Source organism: Oryzias melastigma, linkage group LG24 (genome assembly GCF_002922805.2).
Source record: "Oryzias melastigma strain HK-1 linkage group LG24, ASM292280v2, whole genome shotgun sequence".
Lineage (NCBI taxonomy): Eukaryota > Metazoa > Chordata > Actinopteri > Beloniformes > Adrianichthyidae > Oryzias > Oryzias melastigma.
In genome coordinates this window covers 8,050,383-8,071,887 of record NC_050535.1, presented here as the reverse complement: position 1 = coordinate 8,071,887, position 21,505 = coordinate 8,050,383, and the positions used below count along the sequence as shown (strand labels likewise).

At 36.9% G+C, this 21,505-nt stretch overlaps 1 protein-coding gene across 5 annotated transcripts in view; it reads right to left on the bottom strand.

Annotated features, from left to right (window-relative positions):
• Window positions 1–21,505, bottom strand: part of nhsl1b (NHS-like 1b) — an 81,742-nt gene that overhangs the window by 31,347 nt on the left and 28,890 nt on the right. For 2 of the 5 annotated variants that reach the window (XM_024291132.2, XM_024291135.2), the window contains exon 1: window positions 16,108–17,279. The exons of 2 other annotated variants lie outside the window; for them this stretch is intronic. In XM_024291132.2, coding sequence (XP_024146900.1) covers window positions 16,108–16,330 — 223 coding nt within the window. In that variant the 5' untranslated portion in view covers window positions 16,331–17,279. Of the gene's footprint in view, window positions 1–8,965; window positions 9,199–16,107; window positions 17,280–21,505 lie in introns of those variants that run through there. One more of the 5 variants, XM_024291137.2, reaches the window with a different exon arrangement.

Sequence of the window (21,505 nt, the reverse complement as noted above, 5' to 3'; positions counted from 1 at the left end):
TGCACAACGACAATAAAGTTTTTCTTAAAAAAATTCTAACTCACTTTTGGAACAATTTGATTGAATTTTATGCCAAGAATTGTAGAATCTCTACTTGACAGACAAATGTATCTAAGACAGGGGTCTGCAACGTTTTACACTAAAAAGTCATTTGGTCTACAGTCGTTTCTTACAGTCCAGAACCCAACAAGAGCCACAAAATCTCATTTAATCATTAAAAAATGCACAATATTTTATGATTTATTGTCAAATAATTTTATAAATGTAACTAAAATATGACAGTAATTAAATTAAAACTGTTTATATATATATATAAAAACTGTTATAAATAATCTAGTACACTAGTTCCTTTCAAAATAAAGCTCAAAAGGTCCTCCTGCTGCAGCAGCTTTACTTACATTAAAAATGCAACACAGTCAAACATGTTTTTTATCATTAGGATTTCGGTGTGCCACCATTATTTTTTTCCTTTTTACTCTCAAATATGAACAACAAACTGAAAACACTTTGAATAAACTGAGCTTTTTATTGTCATTCTTTAAGATGTGAAGCACAAAACACATAACTCTGAATATTTTTCAATCATTTTAAACTGCATTTTTTTTCAAAACTTTAACAATTTTAGTGAAATTTACCAAAATATATTTTTTTAAACTTTAATTTGACTAACTATGAATTAAAAACACAAATTTAAAGAGTATTTCTATAGAATTTCTGACAGATAAATACACTTTTTTGCCTAGATGTTAGAAATCTAACATTATTTAAGTTTAGAAATGACAAAACTTAAATAACTAACCTATTATGTATTCAATCGTTAGCATTTTTCATTAAATCTAAAGAGCCCAAAATAAAGGAATAAAAGAGCCACGTGTGGTTGCAGACCCCTGATCTAGGAAAAGGTAGAAAGTGAAGGCAGAGAAGTGGAAGTTGGAACAAAGAAAAGCAGTGGAGTAACCGACCCTTGACCTCTGACCCCTGAAAGTGTGTCATGGTCCAAACTGATGATCAGCCTCATCCTGTCGATTTCTTTATGTGTCTGAAATATGATTTCACTGCTTTAACCCGGAAAGACGGTGTTAAACATTCGAGGCCGAGGTCAGGCCTCCACTCCCAGCTCCCATAGCGACATTAGCCTAACTGGGTTTCAGCCTTCAATAAATGCAGTCAATCCATTTCAATCGGCCTCATCCAGTTACTCTCCAAGCCCAGCCTCCCTCAGGTGTTCTCCCTCCTGGGAGCAGTTGGCTTTGATTGGCCGACGGCTGAACTTGCCGATACCCACTAAGGGATTATGGGTGGACACCTGCTCCACTTTTTAAACTGGGATGAGACGACGGTTAGACGGTAAAATCAAGATAAGATTGCCGAAAGTTTTAAACAACAAAAATAGTTAAGAAATGTCTTCAAAAGGACGGAAAACAGTCGATGTCGGCTTAACGAGAAGCACAAACAGTACAAGGAGCAAAAAAAAAAAAACACACAAAAGACGAATTAGCCAAACTCTAAATGGAGGGTTTTAGTCCATAGAAGCCTCGTTTGCTCAGCGATCCGTGAACTGATTCAAGCTCCAGATCAGAGACAATACTGTACCGACAGCAGCGACATCTTGAGCTGTCACTGCGCGTTAGCCAAAGAGGGCGTAAGATGGGTCAAGATGGGTCATTTGACTGAAAACGTGCACTAAAAAAAAAAAGCTCAATTTAGACAAACTTTAAAGGAAATAAGGAGAGACGAGAAAAGAAGTTCAGTGAGATTCAAACTGTAGTTAAAAGTTATTTGTTGGAGCATAAAAGCAGCAAACAAAGGAAGTCTGAACGCAGGTCAAAGCCTTTCCTTTCAGTTTCTCTTTCATCAACTTAATGGCTCCTTTATATAGAATCAGAGGTGAAAGTGGGTCACCTCCATAACTCAGGGAACATCACCCCCAGATTTTCCCTCCATGTCACCTTCAGCTGCTGGTGCTCAGATTTGTCAGATATTTCAGTTTTGGAACTGGAAACCCTAAAAAAATGCAGCTTGAAAAACTTTTCTGAGGCCACAAATCACACGCCGCATGTGTCGGGCGTCTCTGGCATTCAGACAAAATGCAGATTTATTTACCACAAACAGTTCCGGCGACTTAAGGACACTAGGAGGAAGCAGCTTGTTTCTTCGCCAAGACAAATGCAGATCACTTCTGCAGCAATGTGTCATTAAGTCTCCTAATTCGTACTAAGCAGCTAATAGAGCCTGAAGTTTTTACCTTTGTCATCCTGACAACTTTTCCCCTGCGAGTCCTCCGTCGAGGGTCCGAGCAGAGGTTTGGGGGTCCAGAGCGAGTCCGCTTTCTGGTGCACTTTTGACACAGAGAGCAGCCGCCTGCGCAGGCACCCCTCGGGCCTGCAGGGGCTGGAGCCGGGGAGCGCCTGAACCTGGATTTTGTTCCCCATCTCGCGCTTGGGCTTGAAGGAGCAAAGGGTTTTCTTCTTTCCGGGGGGGTCCTCATAGCAGGCCCCGTGCCAGCAACTGACCGCCGGCTCCGAGGAGAGGCAGTACGCGATCATCCTGGCTAAGAGCTAAACCCCCACCACCTGCCCTCCCCTGCTCTGCACGGGACCCTCAGCTCCCCCCCTCCTCCTCAGGACCCTCAGCTTGAGGTAACAGGATGAAGAGAGGCAAACCTCCCCCCGTACTCTCAAACCTTCAATAGGCTTTGCCCTCTATTACCGAGAAGAGGAGGTTCGGTGGTCTGTGCAACCCACACGAGACCCTATCCCCCCTCTGTCTCCTCCTACTGTTTTTGTCTTTCCTTTCTCAGGGGAAGGTTGGAATTGATTTGCCTAACAAAGGAGGGCTATGCTCATCTTTCAACTCCCAGATTTCATTCCAGAACAAATATTGTTTTGCAGAAAATGGAAAAAGTCCTGGAACGCTCCAACAAAGTTATAGTAAAAAACAAAAAAAATAAAAAATAAAACAAAAAAGAAATTTAAGGCCCACAAGCATCTTCCTCCAAACCACAAAACAAGTGAAGCTCTGGCTCTCCTTGAATCCACATGGCTTCTTCCTGACGGCTCCACCTCCTTCCCTCCTCTGCACCTAAACGCTGCTTTTCTAATCTGTTAACCCAGATTATCCAGCCCCCTGCCTCCGCTAGTGGCAAGACACAAACCACAGATGGGCAGTTTAAGTTCATCAACTCCATCTGACAAATGTGTTGAAGTTTCAGGAGGTCAGGTGCATCGAGTGTCAGCAGATTAGCACAGATGACGCAAAGTAAAGGTACGCGGGGATTACCGGGAGTCTGGTGTTGAAGACAAACATTGATGGATGAGAAGAAATCAGCTCATCAAAGAGGCTAAAACCCAGCAGATATGGTGGATTTTTTGTAAACTCTCAGCATCCAGAAAAACACTTTCAACACTTAGAAATGTCTCCCTCTAGTGGTGGCTCTAGTCACTGCACAACAGAAAGCACGAAAGGAGAAGGAAAGATTTCTGAGGGTGTACAAGTGAAGTGATGCAGAAAAATCAGAACTGCAACCAGGATATCATTCAGGAAGGATAAAAACATCTGTAAAGTTCCACTCTGATCATATTATGATTTATTTATTTATTAAAAAGCAATTTTTCAGACAAAATAAAAAAAACTGACATTTCCTAAGACGTTGTTTCTGCAGAGCAACGGTAGTACATTACAAAGCCCTCCCCTACTTCCCATCATCCAACCTAACATTACTGCTGCAACAAAATGGTGAGCAAAAATGGAACTCTAGTTTTAAGGACATATTCCATCTCAGACAAGGAAAATGAAGATCTATTCGTCTGCAATTTAGTGCTGCCACAAATGATTATTTTAATAGTCGACTAATCGTTATTTTTTCAGATTAGTCCATGCGCAAACTGGACGTAAAGCACACATCTTAACATTCATTTGCTTTAAACTTATTAAAAACTAGATATGTAGCATTACCTGCAATAAAGCTAGTGTGAATGTTGTAAGCTGAATTTGGCTGGTGAAGATGCTAGTGCCGATAGCTGAAGATGCTGAAATTGATAGTTAAAAATCCTGAAGTTGATAGGTGAAATTTCTGAAGCTAATAGCTGAAAACGCTAAAGCTGAAAAGTGCTGTAAAATTACCTGCATGAAGCCCAATGAGGCAAATTTTCTTTGTGATTTTGGGCTATGTAAATAAAATTGAATTGAATTGAATTGAAAGCAAGCTAAAATATTAGTTAAATAAAAAATTTGCCCAAAAAACCTGAAAAATTTCCTAAGCCAGCCAAAAGAGCTAGCATGTAACTGAAATATTAGCTAAATTCCAAATTAGCCTAAAAAGCTAAAAAAAAAAAAAAAACTAAATTAGCCAAAATAGTTAGCATGTAGCGTAAATATTAGCTAAACTCCAAATTAGCCTAAAAAACAAAAAAATCCAAAAAGTAGCTAAAATAGCTAGCATGTAGCTGAAATATTAGCTAAACTCAAAATTAGCCAAAAAACAGAAAAAATCCTAAATTATTCAAAATAGCTAGCATGTAGTTGAAATATTAGCTAAACTCTAAATTAGCCAAAATAGCTAGCATGTAATTTAAATATTAGCTAAACTCCAAATTAGCCTGAAAAACGTTAATAAATGTCAAAGTAGTCCAAAAGCTAGCAGAATGCCATTATAATTTTCAACTTTACTACACTCTGACTTTATATAATATAAAGTAATGACAAATCGACTAATAAATTAGTTGTCGACTATTTTAATAGCCGATTAGTCGTTGATTAGTCGACTAATCGTAGCAGCCCTACTGCAAGTGGATGCATAATGGAGCGAAGCAGGGCTGCAGATGTAACTCCTTTTTGTCTGGACTTGTTTCCCCACAATTTGATTAAACAGATACTCAGAAATGCAATCATCATGAGAAAAATGTCACAAGAACATTTTATAATGCAATTTTCATTGAAGAATTTGTTTAAAAGAAGAAAAAGCTTAAATAAAAGAGCAAAAAAAGTCAGTTGTTTAATAGGATGGAAGAGTTAAAGCTACAATTGAAAGTTTGTTTTTTTGAAGAAAGGTTGCATAAAACTAAATTAGAGCCAGTGCTGTGTTAAACCTCTAAAGCTGGCATTCCCCTAACCGTTTCAAGCCAAAATAAATGGTGTAAAACTGAAAATCTGGTGGCTTGCTTGCTTGCAAAAAAACAAAAAAAAACCTCCTGCAACATCGGGTAACAACGAGTGGTTATCCTCCCAAAGCCTCAGCAGGAAACTGCAGAGCAAAATCATCCGTTTTAAACAGTTATCATTTCTGTGGCGTGGCGAGGCAAGCCAACACGCAAGCTGATTAGAAAAACCACAGCGGGCGCAATCCCGTGCACGACTCACAAAAAAGCAGAAAATAAAAAGTCAGCCAAAGAGACTCTGGCTGCATCCGAAAACTGCACTTAACGCTGTTTTGTTGCCCTCAATCCAGAACGGCGTAAATACAGCGGATCATGGAGGTCAGAGCAAAACCAGGCAACCAAGAAAATGCCCATTCTCTTTTGCTAAATGTGTGTATTTATATAAATAAAAGTGCTTGTGTTCAAGAGCTAATTAGTGTTTATGCACTTACACTTTAGTGTGTTTGCATCCAAAGGGGGGAGAGGAAGGCTTCGGCTAAGAAACAATGGTAACCAAGGAGACGTTCAGCTGAATGGAGTGAGAGAAGAAGCACCTGCATGCTGAGCTAGTCCTCCGACCGGGGAAGTCATCCGCTCACCCACAGGGAGTCGCCCATTGTCCTCTCAGACTTTACCACAACCAAACTTTTTCCACTTTTCTCTGAATCATCCTTTCCATCTAAACGCAGAGCGGGACCTCGTTACATCTTTTTTTAAGCTCTGAGGAAAGCTTTTGTCGTTGCAAACCAGTTTTTCAATAAGACAAAAGGTCCGCTGGAGTCCTGGGCGGTTCTTTCAAAGGCAACTGGAACTTCAGCGTCTATTGTTTACGGCTGGAGCGAAAACTCCTCCTGAGGGATTTGATGTTTCCACGGGCTTACCTCATAAGCTCCAAACAACCTAAACTAGCACCAACAATTTAAATCGGTTTAAAATCGAGGTGTTGCAAAAAATTCAATTCAGAAAAGGAAACCAGCTCATAAAAAACACATTTTCTTGATATAAAAGAGCATAAAATACATCGAATCAATACAACTCCCCCACTCCTGCTCCCCTCAGACAGCCTGCCTCGTTTGATATAAGAGCATCCATCATTACCACAACCCGCCAGGCCAGAGGGTGGGTACCGGGGTCAGCAGGTCCCAGTCTCTCCAGACTCACAGCTCAGGTGCTTCTGAAGATCCATCATCCCTCAGAGTTCAGACAGGTCAACAAGAGGAGGCACTAAAGGAGGTAACGAGCTAAAATTTTATCGCCTAAAATTCCAGTGAATGCTGCTCCTGTTGAAGATATGACTTTTTTCTTTATTTAAGTGTGCAAACGTAAACGTATATTTTAAATAAACCAATAAAAACAGCATCTATTTGAAAAGGAAGTAAAGAAAAAGCACCAAAAAAAACAAGATCTAAGGAAAAAATAAATTAGTTGAGATTGTACATTCTTAAATATATATAAATATTTAAGTTTTATGAGATTTTAAATGAAAAAAAAAGATTTTTAAGCTCAGTAAAGAGAAAATATTCACTAAAGAATGACTTATTCTGCATAAACAAGGCTTATAACTAGTCTACATGAATAAAAATGTCTTTACGTGACTAGAGGGAGACCACAACCTCACTTGTGTGACAATAATCCTAATCCAACATGGACGAACATGCTAAAATTTTGAACCGGTTCCAAAGAATCTGAGGAGCATCAGGGTATCTGATAATCTGTGAAAACATCTCTGACAGTCTGAGCTTCAGAAAATAAACTTGTGTAATAAATCCCGTCTCATTTGGGGTTACATGCACGTCTGAAGCTTTGCAGAAAGGTTCGGTTTAGGTGGTGGAAACAGGAGACCGAGCTCAAGGAGAGGAGGTGGGAGGAGTTCTAATCATAACAGACTCGAATGTTTTAGTTGGATGACAGAACATAACGTGCAGAGTATTTGGGTCAGTGTGCTAAATGTTTTTCAAAGCTGAAAACAAACACCTAAAGAGGATGTAAACCTCGTGACATGAAAATGATTTGGTGCCACATTCTTGGCAGCCAATAGAAAATCTGTTTGAGCTCGTTTATCAAATCGGAACAACTGGAACCAGCAGAGAAAGAGTACAAAAGTAAGTCAGAGGAATCATTTCTGAGATAAAGTTTTAGTTCCGGCACATTTATCTAACTCAAATGTTAGATGACTCAGTGTTGCTCAGCAGTCCAAATGACCTCATCGTCCATGATAGAAGCAGCTGTTATTCTACAATAGGACTGTCACGATTAGTCGACTAAACGACTATTAAAATAGTCTCTGACTAATTTAAATGTCGATTAGTCATTACTTTATAATATATGGAGTCAAAGTGTAGTAAAGTTAAAAGTTATAATTGCATTCTGCTAGCTTTTCTGACTATTTTGGCATTTAATAAAGGTTTTTTTAGACTATTTTGGACTTTAGCTAATATTTTAGCAACATGCTAGCTGTTTTGGCTAACTTAGGCTTTTTTTGGCTATTTTGGAGTTTAGCTAATATTTAACATACGTGCTAACTGTTTTGGCTAATGTAGGCTTTTTAGGCTATTTTGGACTTTAGCTATTTCAGCTACAAGCTAGCTATTTGGTTAATGTAGGCTTTTTTGTTTTTTAGGCTATTTTGGAGTGTAGCTAATATTTTAGCTACATACTAGCTACGTTGGCTAACGTAGGCTTTTTTTTTTTGCTTTTTAGTCTATTTTGGACTTTAGCTAATATTTCAGCTACATGCTAGCTGTTTAGGCTAACTTAAGCTTTTGTTTTTTAGGCTATTTTAGAGTTCAGCTAATATTTTAGCTACATACTAGCTACGTTTGCTAATGTAGGCTTTTTTTTGTTGCTTTTTAGTCTATACTGGAGTTTAGCTAACATTTCAGCTACAAGCTTGCCGTTTTTGGCTAGTTTATAATTTTTTTTAAACTTTTTTAGGCTAATTTGGAGTTGAGGTAATATTTCAGCTGCATGCTAGCTATTTGGTTAATGTAAGCTTTTTGTTTTTTTAGGCTATTTTGGAATGTAGCTAATATTTCAGCTACATGCTAGCTGTTTTGGCTAACTTAAGTTTTTGTTTTTTAGGCTATTTTGGAGTTTAGCTAATATTCCAACTATATGCTAGCTGTTGTGGCCAACTTAGGCTTTTTTTATTGTTTAGTCTAATTTGGCATTTAACTAATATTTTAGCAGGCTATCAGCTTCAGTGTTTTTAGTTATCAATGTCAGCATTTTTACCTATTGTTATTAGCATCTTCAGCTGCCAAACTCACCTGACAGCATTCACGCTAGTGAGAATATATCTAGATTTCAGTTAGTTTAAAGCTAATGATGGTTAAGATGTGTGTTTTTACATCCACTTTGCGCATGACCTGATTAATCGACTAATACGAAAATATAATCCGTGACTAGTGGACTATTAAAATAGTCTTTTGTGGCAGCACTATTCTATAACAAGCTAAAACATAATTTTGCACAAATGAGAAAACTAAAAGTTCTTCATGGACTTCGACATCAGCAGCTGTTACCACAGCAGAACCGCAGGAAAAAAGCACACTGATGTGAAGCATTAAGCTGCAAATAATCACCATTTCCTTGAAGCCGTGGGAGGAGGGATCAAAACAGCAGGCAGAGAAAAGGAGGATCAAAGTCAGTGAACCTGAATGATTTAGACTGAAGACACGAGGAACAAAAGGAGGAAAGTCTCCAAAAATGGAGGGATTACTTTGGAGGAGGAAAGCTTGGTAGAATCTGCATGAAAGAGATGGAGTTTAACTTTCTTTGTCTAACAAAGTCAAGTTCAACCCCCCACCACCACCCGTACACACACTTACCTTTCAGACAGAACATGTCTGCGTACTTCCAAATGAAACTCTTCACTCCTGTTTCTCCACTTCCTCGTGGTCATCTCCCCTCGCTTCCCTCAGATCCTGACCCATGCACTCCTCTCTCCATCTCCTCCTCCACCTCACACACAAAACAGAGAGGAAATCTCTCCAAGACACCCCCCACTCTGCTTCCTCTCTGACTGTCCACCTCCCTCTTCTTTAGGCTCCACCCCCTTATTCAGAAAAACCCTTCATTCGGTTCATCTATTAGTGTCTTTGGTGTTTGACATCCACATATAAAAGTAACCGGGGCCGCACGAGGACAGCCGCTGCAGAGTCAGCAGTTCACAGTGAGACGGGGGCCCCCCCTCCAGCACTCCCATTGTGCTCTTATCAAATGTAATCGCTTTGATCCTCACAATTCAAGCGCTCGCTATCAGACGCAACGACAGGCTGGCCGCGTTCCGGATTCACCTGCGGAGAGCAGCAACTTTGTGAAAGCGAAAACATTCGGGAGAACAAGCAACACGGGGGGGAGATTGACTCTAAAAGTCGATGCGATAAGTTTAAATGAAGTGATATTCAATGCAAACAATTCACAGAAATAACTAATATTTCATAAATAATTTGTTTTTTAGTGTTCCAAAGGTAATATATTATCATATATATATATAGTTTGCTTGAGTGTATTCAGACTGGGAAAATGATTTGTTCTGGACAGAGTCCGCCTAACTTATTCCGGATCGAGTAACGAACATTACGTTTGGTCTGTATAGACTCCAGTCAAGCAGACTATCGTTTTTCCAGATCAAAGCTTGTAAACAAAACCACGTGACTAAAGATCTCTTCGGTCATTGGCCAGCAGTTACAGGGGCGGGTCTAAACAAAAAGACAAAGATGGAGGTGCTGCACTTTGTAAAGTACTTGCCAGGATTGTTTACTTACTTAAACTTTTTTTTTTTTATTTATTTGGTGGTTATTGGGGATGCTATGGCTACGAGGTACAGTGATAAGTGTTTGTGACATATAGATAGTGGAGAAAACCGTGTGAGAAGCAATGTGTACTGTGTTAAAAGTTGTTTTTACGACTCTGCATTCATCTGACCACATTTTAAAGGGTAACCAAACCCTAAATTAACTTTTTTTTTGGCTGTAGACATCTATAAACAAGGCTTTAAAGTGCTGTTAATTGGTCATAGCCACATTTACGGTTTAATTCTTCAAAATATAGTCAAAAATTGTCTGTGTGCTGCCCCCTACAGGTTGAAACGAGCCATTACAGTTACATTTTGTGATTGGTCAAACCATGTAAGTTTCAGAAGTCTGACATCATGATCTACAGCCTCAGTAATGATAATAGTCCAGGCCTCAAGCCCCGCCCCTCTGACTGGATTTTCAAATTTCGGCTGTGGGTGGAGTCAGCCTCCAACTTCCTGGTTTGGTTACCCTTTAATGAGCTGCTGTTGCATCGATGCTCCACGTTTGTCCACTAATGACCGGCTACGGTGACCATTTTGGTTCAGTTGTGAAATAAATGAATAAATATATAAATTGGTCGCATAAAGGTGATTTTAAGGCAGTTTTATATCACAGGATATGATTTCACTGAACTCTGAACTTTCTAACACCAGGTTAAAGAACCCATTAACTTTAATTAAGATAAAAAGCTGCCATGTAAAAGGCCCTAGAGGACACTTGATGAAGTGCAACTAGATTTTCATTTACTAACCTGCTTCAACCTGGAAGTCAAAATCTCACCCCTTGGTTGGCAACCGCAAATAAAGGCATACTGCTGAGTAAAGGTTCGTTTCAGGCTGTCATGCAGAAGCAGCGCCGGCTGTTGGAACGTGCGAGGCAAGCTGCAGACATCTGCGGCTGAGCCGAGCGCGCCATAAAAAACACACAACTGGAAATAATTCACAACTAAAACCGCACAAATCCCACACTTAACCAACCTTACCAGACTATTAAGTCCCATCTCTTCAAACCGCGTCTTTAACTGGATGCTACTTCGCCTGTAATGGCTTTAATTTTAACCTTATCCAAAAACCTCCTGGCTTGGAGGCAACACTTTGAGGTCAACCCAAACCGGCACTCTTCGAGCTGCACAGAGGGGATTTTCTTCACTCATACAATCAAGTAAGTTAGGAAGTCACACCTTATGAGTTTTATCATCATAAGAGTATAATTTATTTAACTTCTTAGTCTCTTTTTGTGAAGACGTTCAGGCAAAAACGCTTTCACTCAGTGTGAGATCCTGCCATTTAAACACGTATAATTACCTCAATTATATGATGGAGAAGAAAATTATACACATTTCTGTTGAAATTACTGTTAACACATTCATGGTGATAAGCAGTAAAAGTAAATCTTTGCCAGACCTCACACGTCTTTTTATTTATGTTGTGAAAACGGCTGCAGCTGCGTCGCAGTTTTCAAAATGTTCTGGTCAATGTTGGCTCTTGTTTTCTATTCAAACTTCTCCTGTGATTTAAGTATTTTCTGGGAAACTAATGTCGTCTTCAGATCAAACAAAGGCTTTGAATCACTTTTAAAAAGGGCCCACATTAGTCACCTATCTGAGGGCGCTTCGGTGCACTGTACATCCTCTGCACAGTGTCACCGTGCGCTCCGTCAGTGCAAGATAAGAGCAATGAAACGGGCAGATAAAAGCAAACAAATCTAGCCTGTGAACTATTAAAGCCTCTCAGCTGAAACTGATTTCTCAGTAAAACTAATACCATATGTGAAGAGAGAATAAAAAAATCCCTGATTGGATCCAAGCAGAAAAAAATGACACTGTCGCACTGTGAGCTACAGTTTTTAAGCTGTTGGGACAAAAATATAGCATCCTATCAAAATAAAACCACTTCATTTATCCCCTATCAAGCTCAAATCCTGTTTGGTAGATATGATCTTTTTTTTCTTGAGTTATGTCTCATACTTGTGTGAAAAAGGGCTTTTATTATTAATTATTTTGTTTTTCCATGTTTTATGTTCATTTATTTTTTAAAATAATTATGATAATTTTTTGATCGAACATTAAATAGAGAGAATGAATAAGTAAAACAAGTTATAGTAACACATGGATGATAAAATAAAACAAATGTACAAGCAAATGTATGTAGAAAATATCGATTCAGTGAAAATATCGCGATACTTTTATCGATTTATAATATTGTCAAGATGATATTCAGTTATTATTTAAAAAGGTTTTTTTAAATTACCAAAATAAAAGCACCATGAATTTGTATAAGGTAAAAGCAACTTGTTTATGAGTTACAGATGCAGTGCTTAATGTTCTGATAATGCATCTTACAATTTTACTTTTTTTTTAAAAAAGTATTCATATTCAGATAAGTCTTAATTAAAAAAAAAAGTGAAATATTGTCTGATATCAGGATATCGTATCGTACCATGACGACGTGTATCGCAATATGTATTGCCAATACACACCCGTTAATGTAAGAGTTTTTTTTTTTTTTACTTGGTTCAACCATGAATAAAAGCTTTAAAAAATGCAATTAAAATATTTAAAAAAACTTTTATTTTGTAGAAGTGAAATTGGATTTTTGTGCATATGAAGTCTTAAAATGTATCAGTTTTTCAATCTAAGTGTGGCAGTATCCAACTTCTTTATTTGAATGTACATTATTTTTTTATTTTTTAACTGATTTTAAAAATAAAGGTTGCCTAAAAATCACTAGATCCACACGTAGAAAAATTTGATTCAGAAACTATCTTGCATTTCTAGTGAAAGTAAAGTTAGGATAACTGCGATGTTAGGCATGTGCATTTTGTGGCGTTTGCTCATGTCCTCGGCATTCGGCCACATCCCCAGATTTCCCTGTCTGGGTTTTAATGAGGCCCTGCTGGTTAATACATGTCATCTCTTCCCTCGAGCAAATCATCATCATCTGCTAATCTGGATTTATGCATTAAACCACGATGACTCGGAGAGCCGTTAAGAGTTGGGAAACGTCTCCAAAACCTTCCAAAAAAAAAAAAAGTCTCGTTATGCAAGGGTTAAGCCGCGTCTGAATCCTCTGGAAAATCATTCAATGCTTTGTAAAAGTTTCAAAACTCCATGTTCTTGTTCTGTTTTACTACGATGTGTTGAATCTTTGGGTCAATTTTCTGCTGCTTTTGCATGTGTTTTAAATATCACATTTACATACCAAAAAATTCACAAAAATCAACCAAATCCCACTAATCCTCCAATCTCCCAACGTCCATGTTAACAGGAATCTCGTGCGCCAAAGATGTTAAATCAGAACTGGGCTTTTTTTGGGATAAATTTGTACTAAATTCAGAAAGAGGCTTTTCCAGTTAATATTTAAGCATACATCAAAATGAGGATGCCCTGATTGGCTTGTGTAAAAAATATCTATTAACATCTGAAACAATTTACTGTAAAGTCTTAACCAAATATGCATGTTTTAGGTGAAGCCTATTTAAAAATCCAGAAAACTACACAATATTTAAATTCAAATCACGCTAACATAGCTGACAGCAGTTTTTGATCCAGACTGTCCGTTAACACATTATTCATTTCTAGCTGCCACAAAAGGAAGAGTAAACCACACTCAGTCATACTCCCGTTCCCATGACGACCGGAGTAAAATTGAAGTTGGAGTTTGTGGAAAAAAATTGCAGGTTTTGGATCTCCAGGAGCTCATTTCAGTTCTATATTTACACCCAGGCAGTGAGCGTGGCTGCTTATGTGTCCTCCTCTGCGTCCTGGCATTGCAGGAACGCCAGATGTTATAAATACTTGGGGTTAAAAGCAGAAACTTATGAGATGTTTCCTCCACGAGCAGCAGAGTGAGCACGTGTGTGCGCGTCCAGATTAAAATAATACTGACCTGTCTCTGACTCAAGAAGTGGCTATAAAAGGACAACCGAGACGAAAACAAAGACAAATGTGGCTTGACTGAAGCGAAACTCAATGAAGCTAACTTGAATTTGTTGCCCTACAAAAACTCCAATGATGGATGAAAGTTAAAAACTGACACAAAAGTCACACAAAAAGTCAATTTCAAGAGACTATAAATGGGGATTCATAAACTTTCATAGTTTTTTAAATATTGAGCAAAATATGCCTTATAGAAAATAAATAAGAAAGTTTTCAAATTTAGTATTTTTATGTGGATTAGCAACAAGCCTTTGTATTAATGGGCTATGTTTTAATCTTTTATTGTATAGATAATATTCTAGTAACATGCTAAAGTTTTTGGCTACTTTGTTATCTACTGAGGTTTTTTTCTAATTTGGAGTTTAGCTTCTAGTTTAGCAACAGGCTAACGTTTTTGATTAATTTAGTTTACTGAGAAATTTTATGCCATTTTGGAGTTTAGCTAATATTTTAGCAACATGCTAATGTTTTTGGCTACTTTGTTATCTACTGAGGTTTTTTATGCTAATTTGGAGTTTAGCTAACATTTTATCAACATGCTAACATTTTTGGCTACTTTGTTATCTACTGAGGTTTTTTATGCTAATGTGGAGTTTAGCTAACATTTTATCAACATGCCAACAGTGTTGGCTACTTTGTTATCTACTGAGGTTTCTTATGCTAATGGGAGTTTAGCAAATATTTTAGCAACATGCTAACATTTTTGGCTACTTTGTTATCTACTGAGGTTTTTTATGCTAATGTGGAGTTTAGCTAACATTTTATCAACATGCTAACATTTTTGGCTACTTTGTTATCTACTGAGGTTTCTTATGCTAATTGGGAGTTTAGCAAATATTTTAGCAACATGCTAACATTTTTGGCTACTTTGTTTTCTACTGAGGTTTTTTTATGCTAATGTGGAGTTTTGCAAATATTTTAGAATCATGCTAACATTATTGGCTACTTTTTTATCTACTGGGGATTTTCTATGCTAATTTGGAGTTTAGCTAATATTTTAGCAACAGGCTATCTTTTTTGATTAATTTAGTTTACTGAGGAATTTCATGCCATTTTGGAGTTTAGCTAATATTTTAGCAACATGCTAATGTTATTGACTTGTTATCTACTGGGGTTTTTAGGCTAATTTAGAGTTTAGCTTCTATTTAAGCAACATGCTAATTTTTTTGACTGATTTAGTTCACTGAGGAATTTTAGACTATTTTGGAGTTTAGCTAGTATTTAAGCAACACGCTAGCTTACTAAATGTTTACTAAATGTTAAATATTGGGAAATACTAAATAATTTTGCCAAATTGGCATGTATTAGGGACTTTTAAGCAATTTTACAACAATTTTCAGCACTCTTTCATTGTTCATAGAAATTTTCAGTCTTTCAGCTTTTGCATTTTCATCAAATCCCTTTAGCAATTAAAGCAAATTGCATCACCATTTTCAGCAAAAAGCTTCAACATCTTCAGCAACTAGTTTAAGCAAAAAGCATTCACACTAGCATTATCGCAGGCAATACAACTTTTCCAGTTCTTAATAATTTCTTATTGAAACACTTACGTTTTTCAGACCATAAGTCGAATCCCTGACCAAACTATGTAAAAAAAACGATTTATGCTCAGAAAAATATGAAATATACCACAATATATGATGTTGACACACAGAAAAGACGAAAAGCTCTCATCGGACGTCCTTGCATTTCAAACTTTGCTTGGCAACAAAAGTGTCACTTAAGAAACAGTTCAGATTATTCAAGTTATGAGCTTCCTTATGTCTTTTTTAAACTGGACGGTTTCAGAATAAACAACATTGTTTTCATTCCTGCAATTGAAACAAAAAACAAAACACAAAACTATCGATGCCAGCAAGGGTCAAAGCATCTGCATTTTTCTTCAATTATCAGCTCATCTTTAATTAAGATGAATTTTCTGGATTAAATAAAGATCAGAATAAAGCAGGTAGATATCTCTTACCTAAAGAAAGATGTCCAAATATAAACAGTGATAAGACACCCCGAGCCTGACACGGTTTACACTGGTGCCAGCCTGTGACATCACAAACAAAGTGGCCTTTGGTCGACAACAATGAGCTTCCGTTGCTCCAACCAGGAAGTCCAGGAAGAACAAGGGGGTAATAAAGAACTCCGGGACTTTGTGCATGTACAGAACCGGTCTACTTACGAGATCAAACCATGTGGCTGATTACAAAAGCTCGCTTCATGTATGTGCAGCTTCTCCTCTCACCTATTTTGTGTTGAGGCTTGTACACCCAGCTATCGTCGTCCTCATCTCTGTCTGAGCCTTCGGGGTGAGTACCGGAGTGGCTGGGAACGTGGAGCTCGTGTTGGCTCCGGAAGATCCGTCTCCTGTGCTCGGACAGCGAGGACAAGCTGAGCCAGCTGAGAGCCCGCGACAAACCTGCCGGTCTCTCCCGGTGGAAGGATGCAGATCTCCTGCCTCCTTTCATCCTCGTCCAAGAAAACGGTCTTTTAAGGGTCGCTTTTAATACAAATCCTCAAACACTACCCCCTTTTGGTGTAGAAATGGAAACACTTTCCAATATAAAGTAAAACTTAAAGTTAGTTCTTTTAGTTTCGGGTTTTAACATTGCCACTGAAACTCAGTCAGCATCTAACTCCATTAAGTCATCCAACTAGACTTTAAATCATTTTTTATGAAGTCAAGTGAGTCAAAAAGTTTCAACACAGTCGATATTCCTTAACCATGACACTCCAGCAGTTGTTGTTTACATCCATGCACGCTCTTGGAAGCCATTATCCCCACTTGTTGGCTCATGCTGTGACATGCGACCCTCACAATTCCACAAGGTTAAAGGTCCGCGATATTTCAGGTTATTTCCCAGCCTAATGTAGGCGGCTGCATGCTCAAAAACACACTCACGTAGGCCGAACGGAAAAAACTTCCTGGTTTGCTTCTTTGTAATCCTGTTTTTCCCTTCCAGAGTTGTTTTTTTTTTTTTTTTTTCAGCGGCGAATGTGGAATAAGCAGCGGCGTTAAAATAATATCAACAGGTGCCGACGGCTGGCGATCGGAACAAGAATGAAACCAAAACTGGTTCTTCAGAAGAATTAAATAAAAAACATAAATTGTAGGTGAAGATCTCCTTCAGTCTTCTCTGGTGACTCCTCCAGACTGCAAATGTGTGACTACAAGAGTTGTCAATTTGTGCGGGGAGTTCAGGGCTAGAATTACACCCAACCCTTGAATACTCGGCGCTGAAACTTGAGCCAGCCCATCCCTTCTTCCTTGTTCCATGCCTGTTTTCTAGCCTTCCTGTCCTTCTGTTAACCAGCACGGCAGCCACGCCTCATTTCCACCTTCCCTCCTTTCACACCTCCCCTGTTTTTGTTTCGCTCCACGTTAACCTCCGACCCCTCAGGCAGTTTTGCTTGAACTATATTCCCTGTTTACAGTCAACCCCACTAACTGAGTCATGATTACTCTAAAATTCCCTTTAAAATGTCAAGTTTCATGCTTGGATGAGTCAAAAAGTTCTTCTTGATTTGAGGTGACGAATGTTTTTGTCTGTTTATTGCACAAGTTGTGACATGTTCAAAAACTTTAGTCATAAATCTGCTGCAAAACACACTCAATCAATATTTAAAATGAGTTAAAAATGTACAAAAATCTGCTTCAGGTTGTTGTGGGGGGTGCAGTTTTCCCACCCAAGTGTAACAGTGAAGGGTGCATGTGACCACAGAGGTGTGACGATCAATCGTGCACAGATCCTCCCAGGAACCCCGGATCAGCCCCTCTAAGCTTCTGCCTGTACAATCCTAATCAAAAAATAAATACATATTTTCTCTGGTTATAAATCCATTAATGAATCCAATATTTGAATAAACACAACTTACAAGTTCCTGTTTTCTATTTCCTTCCCTGTCTGAGGATTCCTGCTGAAGCAGCACATTTATACGACCTTTGTCTACATGAAGACTCATGAGGATACGGCCTTTTAATGATTAACCTGTAACTGTAGAGAAATTAAAAACATGAAAGCACAAGATGATGCTCCAGATGTGGAAACGAAGTAAAAATTCCAGTAATTATCTGCTCAACTTCACAATTATTTCATGATCTGACCGCATAGACAATAATAAATATATGAACATTTGGACATCTGCATCAGAGATTTACAAAAGCTGGACCACTTTTCTGCTTCCAACTGTAAAAATATTAACAAATTTGTTTCAAAATATAGGAAAAAATCATGTCCTTATTAAACTTTAAACTAAATCTGAATTTAAGTTTTTAAAACATTCGAATGAGGAGCTTTAAAGAGGGGAATATGCATTTATCGTATTAAATTAAAACATCAATTTAAACTATCAAACATCAAACTACTCCCTCTCTAATAAAAGAAGTAAAAAAAAAAAAAAACTAAAAATGTTTTATTTATTAAGAAAAATGAGTCTTGATTCTTGGCTTAAAAAAAACGTTTTTATTTATTAATGTAAATTTCCCCTTTGTTCACTATAATCACTACTTTGTTAAAAAACTTTTATTTATCCACGTTTATATGAACAACGTTGCAACGTCTATATTTTATGAGGAAAAACACTAACGACTATTAAAAAAAAATTCACCAAGTTATTCTTTAAAAAGTCACAATATTACAAGGAAAGACTGAAGCTTTTTCAATAAAAAAAATTATTTCTTTCAGCTTTTAAAATGTTTCCCCAAAGACAATCTTAAGATACCAATTCAGAGAAATCAGGTGAATATCACAACGTTCAAGAATGTCGCTGAATCTGCTTTACGTTTTTTATAAATGTACAAATTTATTTGGATGAAATTGCAGCTTCATTAAAAAAAAAAAATACATGGCTTTTTCCTTGTAAAATAAATTTTTTTTAATCATAAATTTAAGATTTAATTCTAATTAAGGGTTGACTTTTTTCTAATAGTTGTACAGCTTTATTCTCATACAATTTTAACTTTATTCTGAAAATGTTACTGTTTTACATAATATTAAAACTTTATTCCCATATAATAACCTTTTTTTCTTTCATGGTGGCCCAACTACTCTGCTGTGCTTTTAATGATAGAAATCTGACAAAAAAATATGAAATTCACCAAAATTGTGAACTTGTGAATTAAATGTAGTTTTAGAGAAAATTATTTTACAAAAAAAGCTTTTTAATTAAACAAAATAATTACATTAATTAAGTTAATCTAAACATGAAAGAGCCTAATATTGGTAAACATCAAACTATTTTATATGTTAAGTAAGAGCTGCAACATTAGAAAATAACTGCTTTTGTTAAAAAAAAAAAAAAAAAGAATTTCATGAACAAACAAAAGCTGCAGCCTTTCATCCTGATGACATGCAGGCTGGCATAAAGGAAGAAAGCCTGTTCAGCTGAATACTTTCATGGAGGTGAACTTGATTTTATCAGCTCAGCTGGAAGCGAGAGCTTCACGGTGAGAGGATAAAAATACTAAACAAGCTCCACGTTAACCATAAAATGCAGGTCAAGAAAACCTGTTTCTGGCATTCATCCAAACGGGGAACAAAAGGCTAAAAAGTCGCTGTAACACCAAAAGAAACGTCAAAGGCGGAGCTACCTGGTGATTAAAGCAAAATTACATGAAATCGGAGAATTTGGGGAAATCTGAGGCACAAGAAGATTTGAAAGGAAGCTAAATGGTTAACGATTTAATGACATTTCTCACACAGATGGTGACGAGAAATAACAAATAAAAGAAATTTGAACATTAAAGCCATTACACTAAACTAAATTTTCTATTAGTGTTTAGAATAAGACCCATTTTGATCCTCTTTTTTAAAGCTGTGACACAGTTTCTGCAGTAGTTTTTCAGAAATTCACAGTTGGTGAGAAGGAGCAACCCCGCCCCCTCTTCCCTCTCCTGAGAGCAGAGAACTTGTAACCCATAAATACGCTCTTTTTCAAACCATATTCTTTTGTCAGCTCCGGATTCACAATGATCTGAATAAATAAATAATCAAAAATGCAGTTTTAAGCTTAATTTCATTTATATATGTATTTATCATGAGGAAAAATGTCACAAGAACTTTCTAAAATACAATTTTTAAAGGAGGGGGCGTGTAAATTTGATTTAAATTTGACTATTTTGATTCAGATTCTAAAAAATATTAATAACAAGACTATTATAACACATTATAAATAGTAAAATTCAATGACAAAATGTTTTTTAAAGGCTTCAAAAGTTGATTTCGAATGAATATTATTCTTTCCATACTTGATAGTCGTGAGTTTGTGCTTTAAAAATATTTAACTTGATACCCAGCCCTTAAACTAAACACCACAAAGTCCAAAAAACCCTCTCCGAGTCTCTCTAAACGATGACACAGGGGAGATCGGGTAACCTGGCAACCCGATCCTACATGAGAGGCCGGCCGCACCTGACACTGATCCAGCCTGACCAGACGCGGCAAGAAACCACCTGTAAATCACAAGTGGGTCACAAACACCTCGGCGATGTTTGTTCCACGCTGAGCCCCTTCAGGGGGTAACAGAATCTTTACGAGGAAGAGGAGGAACTCCCTCCTAAATAAACGTGTTTTCCATGTGTGGGAATGTCGGCTAAACAAGCAGAAACATGTACTTTTTCCTGCACGGGATTCGTCATTCCTCATTGAAAAACGGCACATCATGTTCCTGACAGACAACAACAGGGAAATAAAAAAATACATTCATTAAATTTTATGTTTGTACATTGTTCATTCTTAACGATGGTTTCATTACGTAAAGTAATTATGTAAAAAGTTCCTTTACAACTCTTTTAATGACACTAATACATTTTAAATAATTTAGATCTGTGGAAAATTTGGTTTAACATCACTTTTTCTTGTAATTTAACTTTCTGAGTGAAACAAATCAGCATTTGTATCACTGATATCAAGTCTTTTTCTAATTCTATGTGTAAATTTATAGTCCAAAACTAAACTTTGAACACTTTCATTTATTCATAACCACAAAAATCTCAAGAAATACACAAGTTTTATTAAAAATAATGTCAGATTTGTTTATTCAGAAGGCGGAAATGACTAATACGAACAAATACCCTCTAGCAATATTTAGTTTCGTAACCGCAAGGAAACAAAAACAAGTGTTTGTAAGCGACTAGCAAATATTGCTAATGCAATTAATGACTTTTTTTAATTAAAGCAAATGATTAATTTTTTAATTTTGTAATTTCTAGAAAATCCTTTTATGTGTTTATAACTTTTTTTTACTAAATCTAAATCGATTATGTGGTTTATTTATATAAACTTGCAGTAAATGTATTCATCAATTAGATTTTTACCTTTGAATTACTATATAGATTATTAATATATTTTTACTTTCAATTATTACCACATTCAACAGCATCCTCACCAGAGTTGGTCCAAATTCTACTTTTCCTCTGGTAAATATATTTCCCTAAAAAAAGTGACATTAACAAAAAGAAAATGCAAAATAAACATAAATGTTTAAGTAAAATTTTCAGTTCAAAAAGGTTCATTTTACACACAGGCAGCGCCCCCTGCTGACCGAATCTATCAAGCCTGATTAGAAAACGTACACTTATTTATTCTTGTTGATTACATTCAAAATTGAATGTTTTAAATATGACAAAAGCATAAAAATATTGT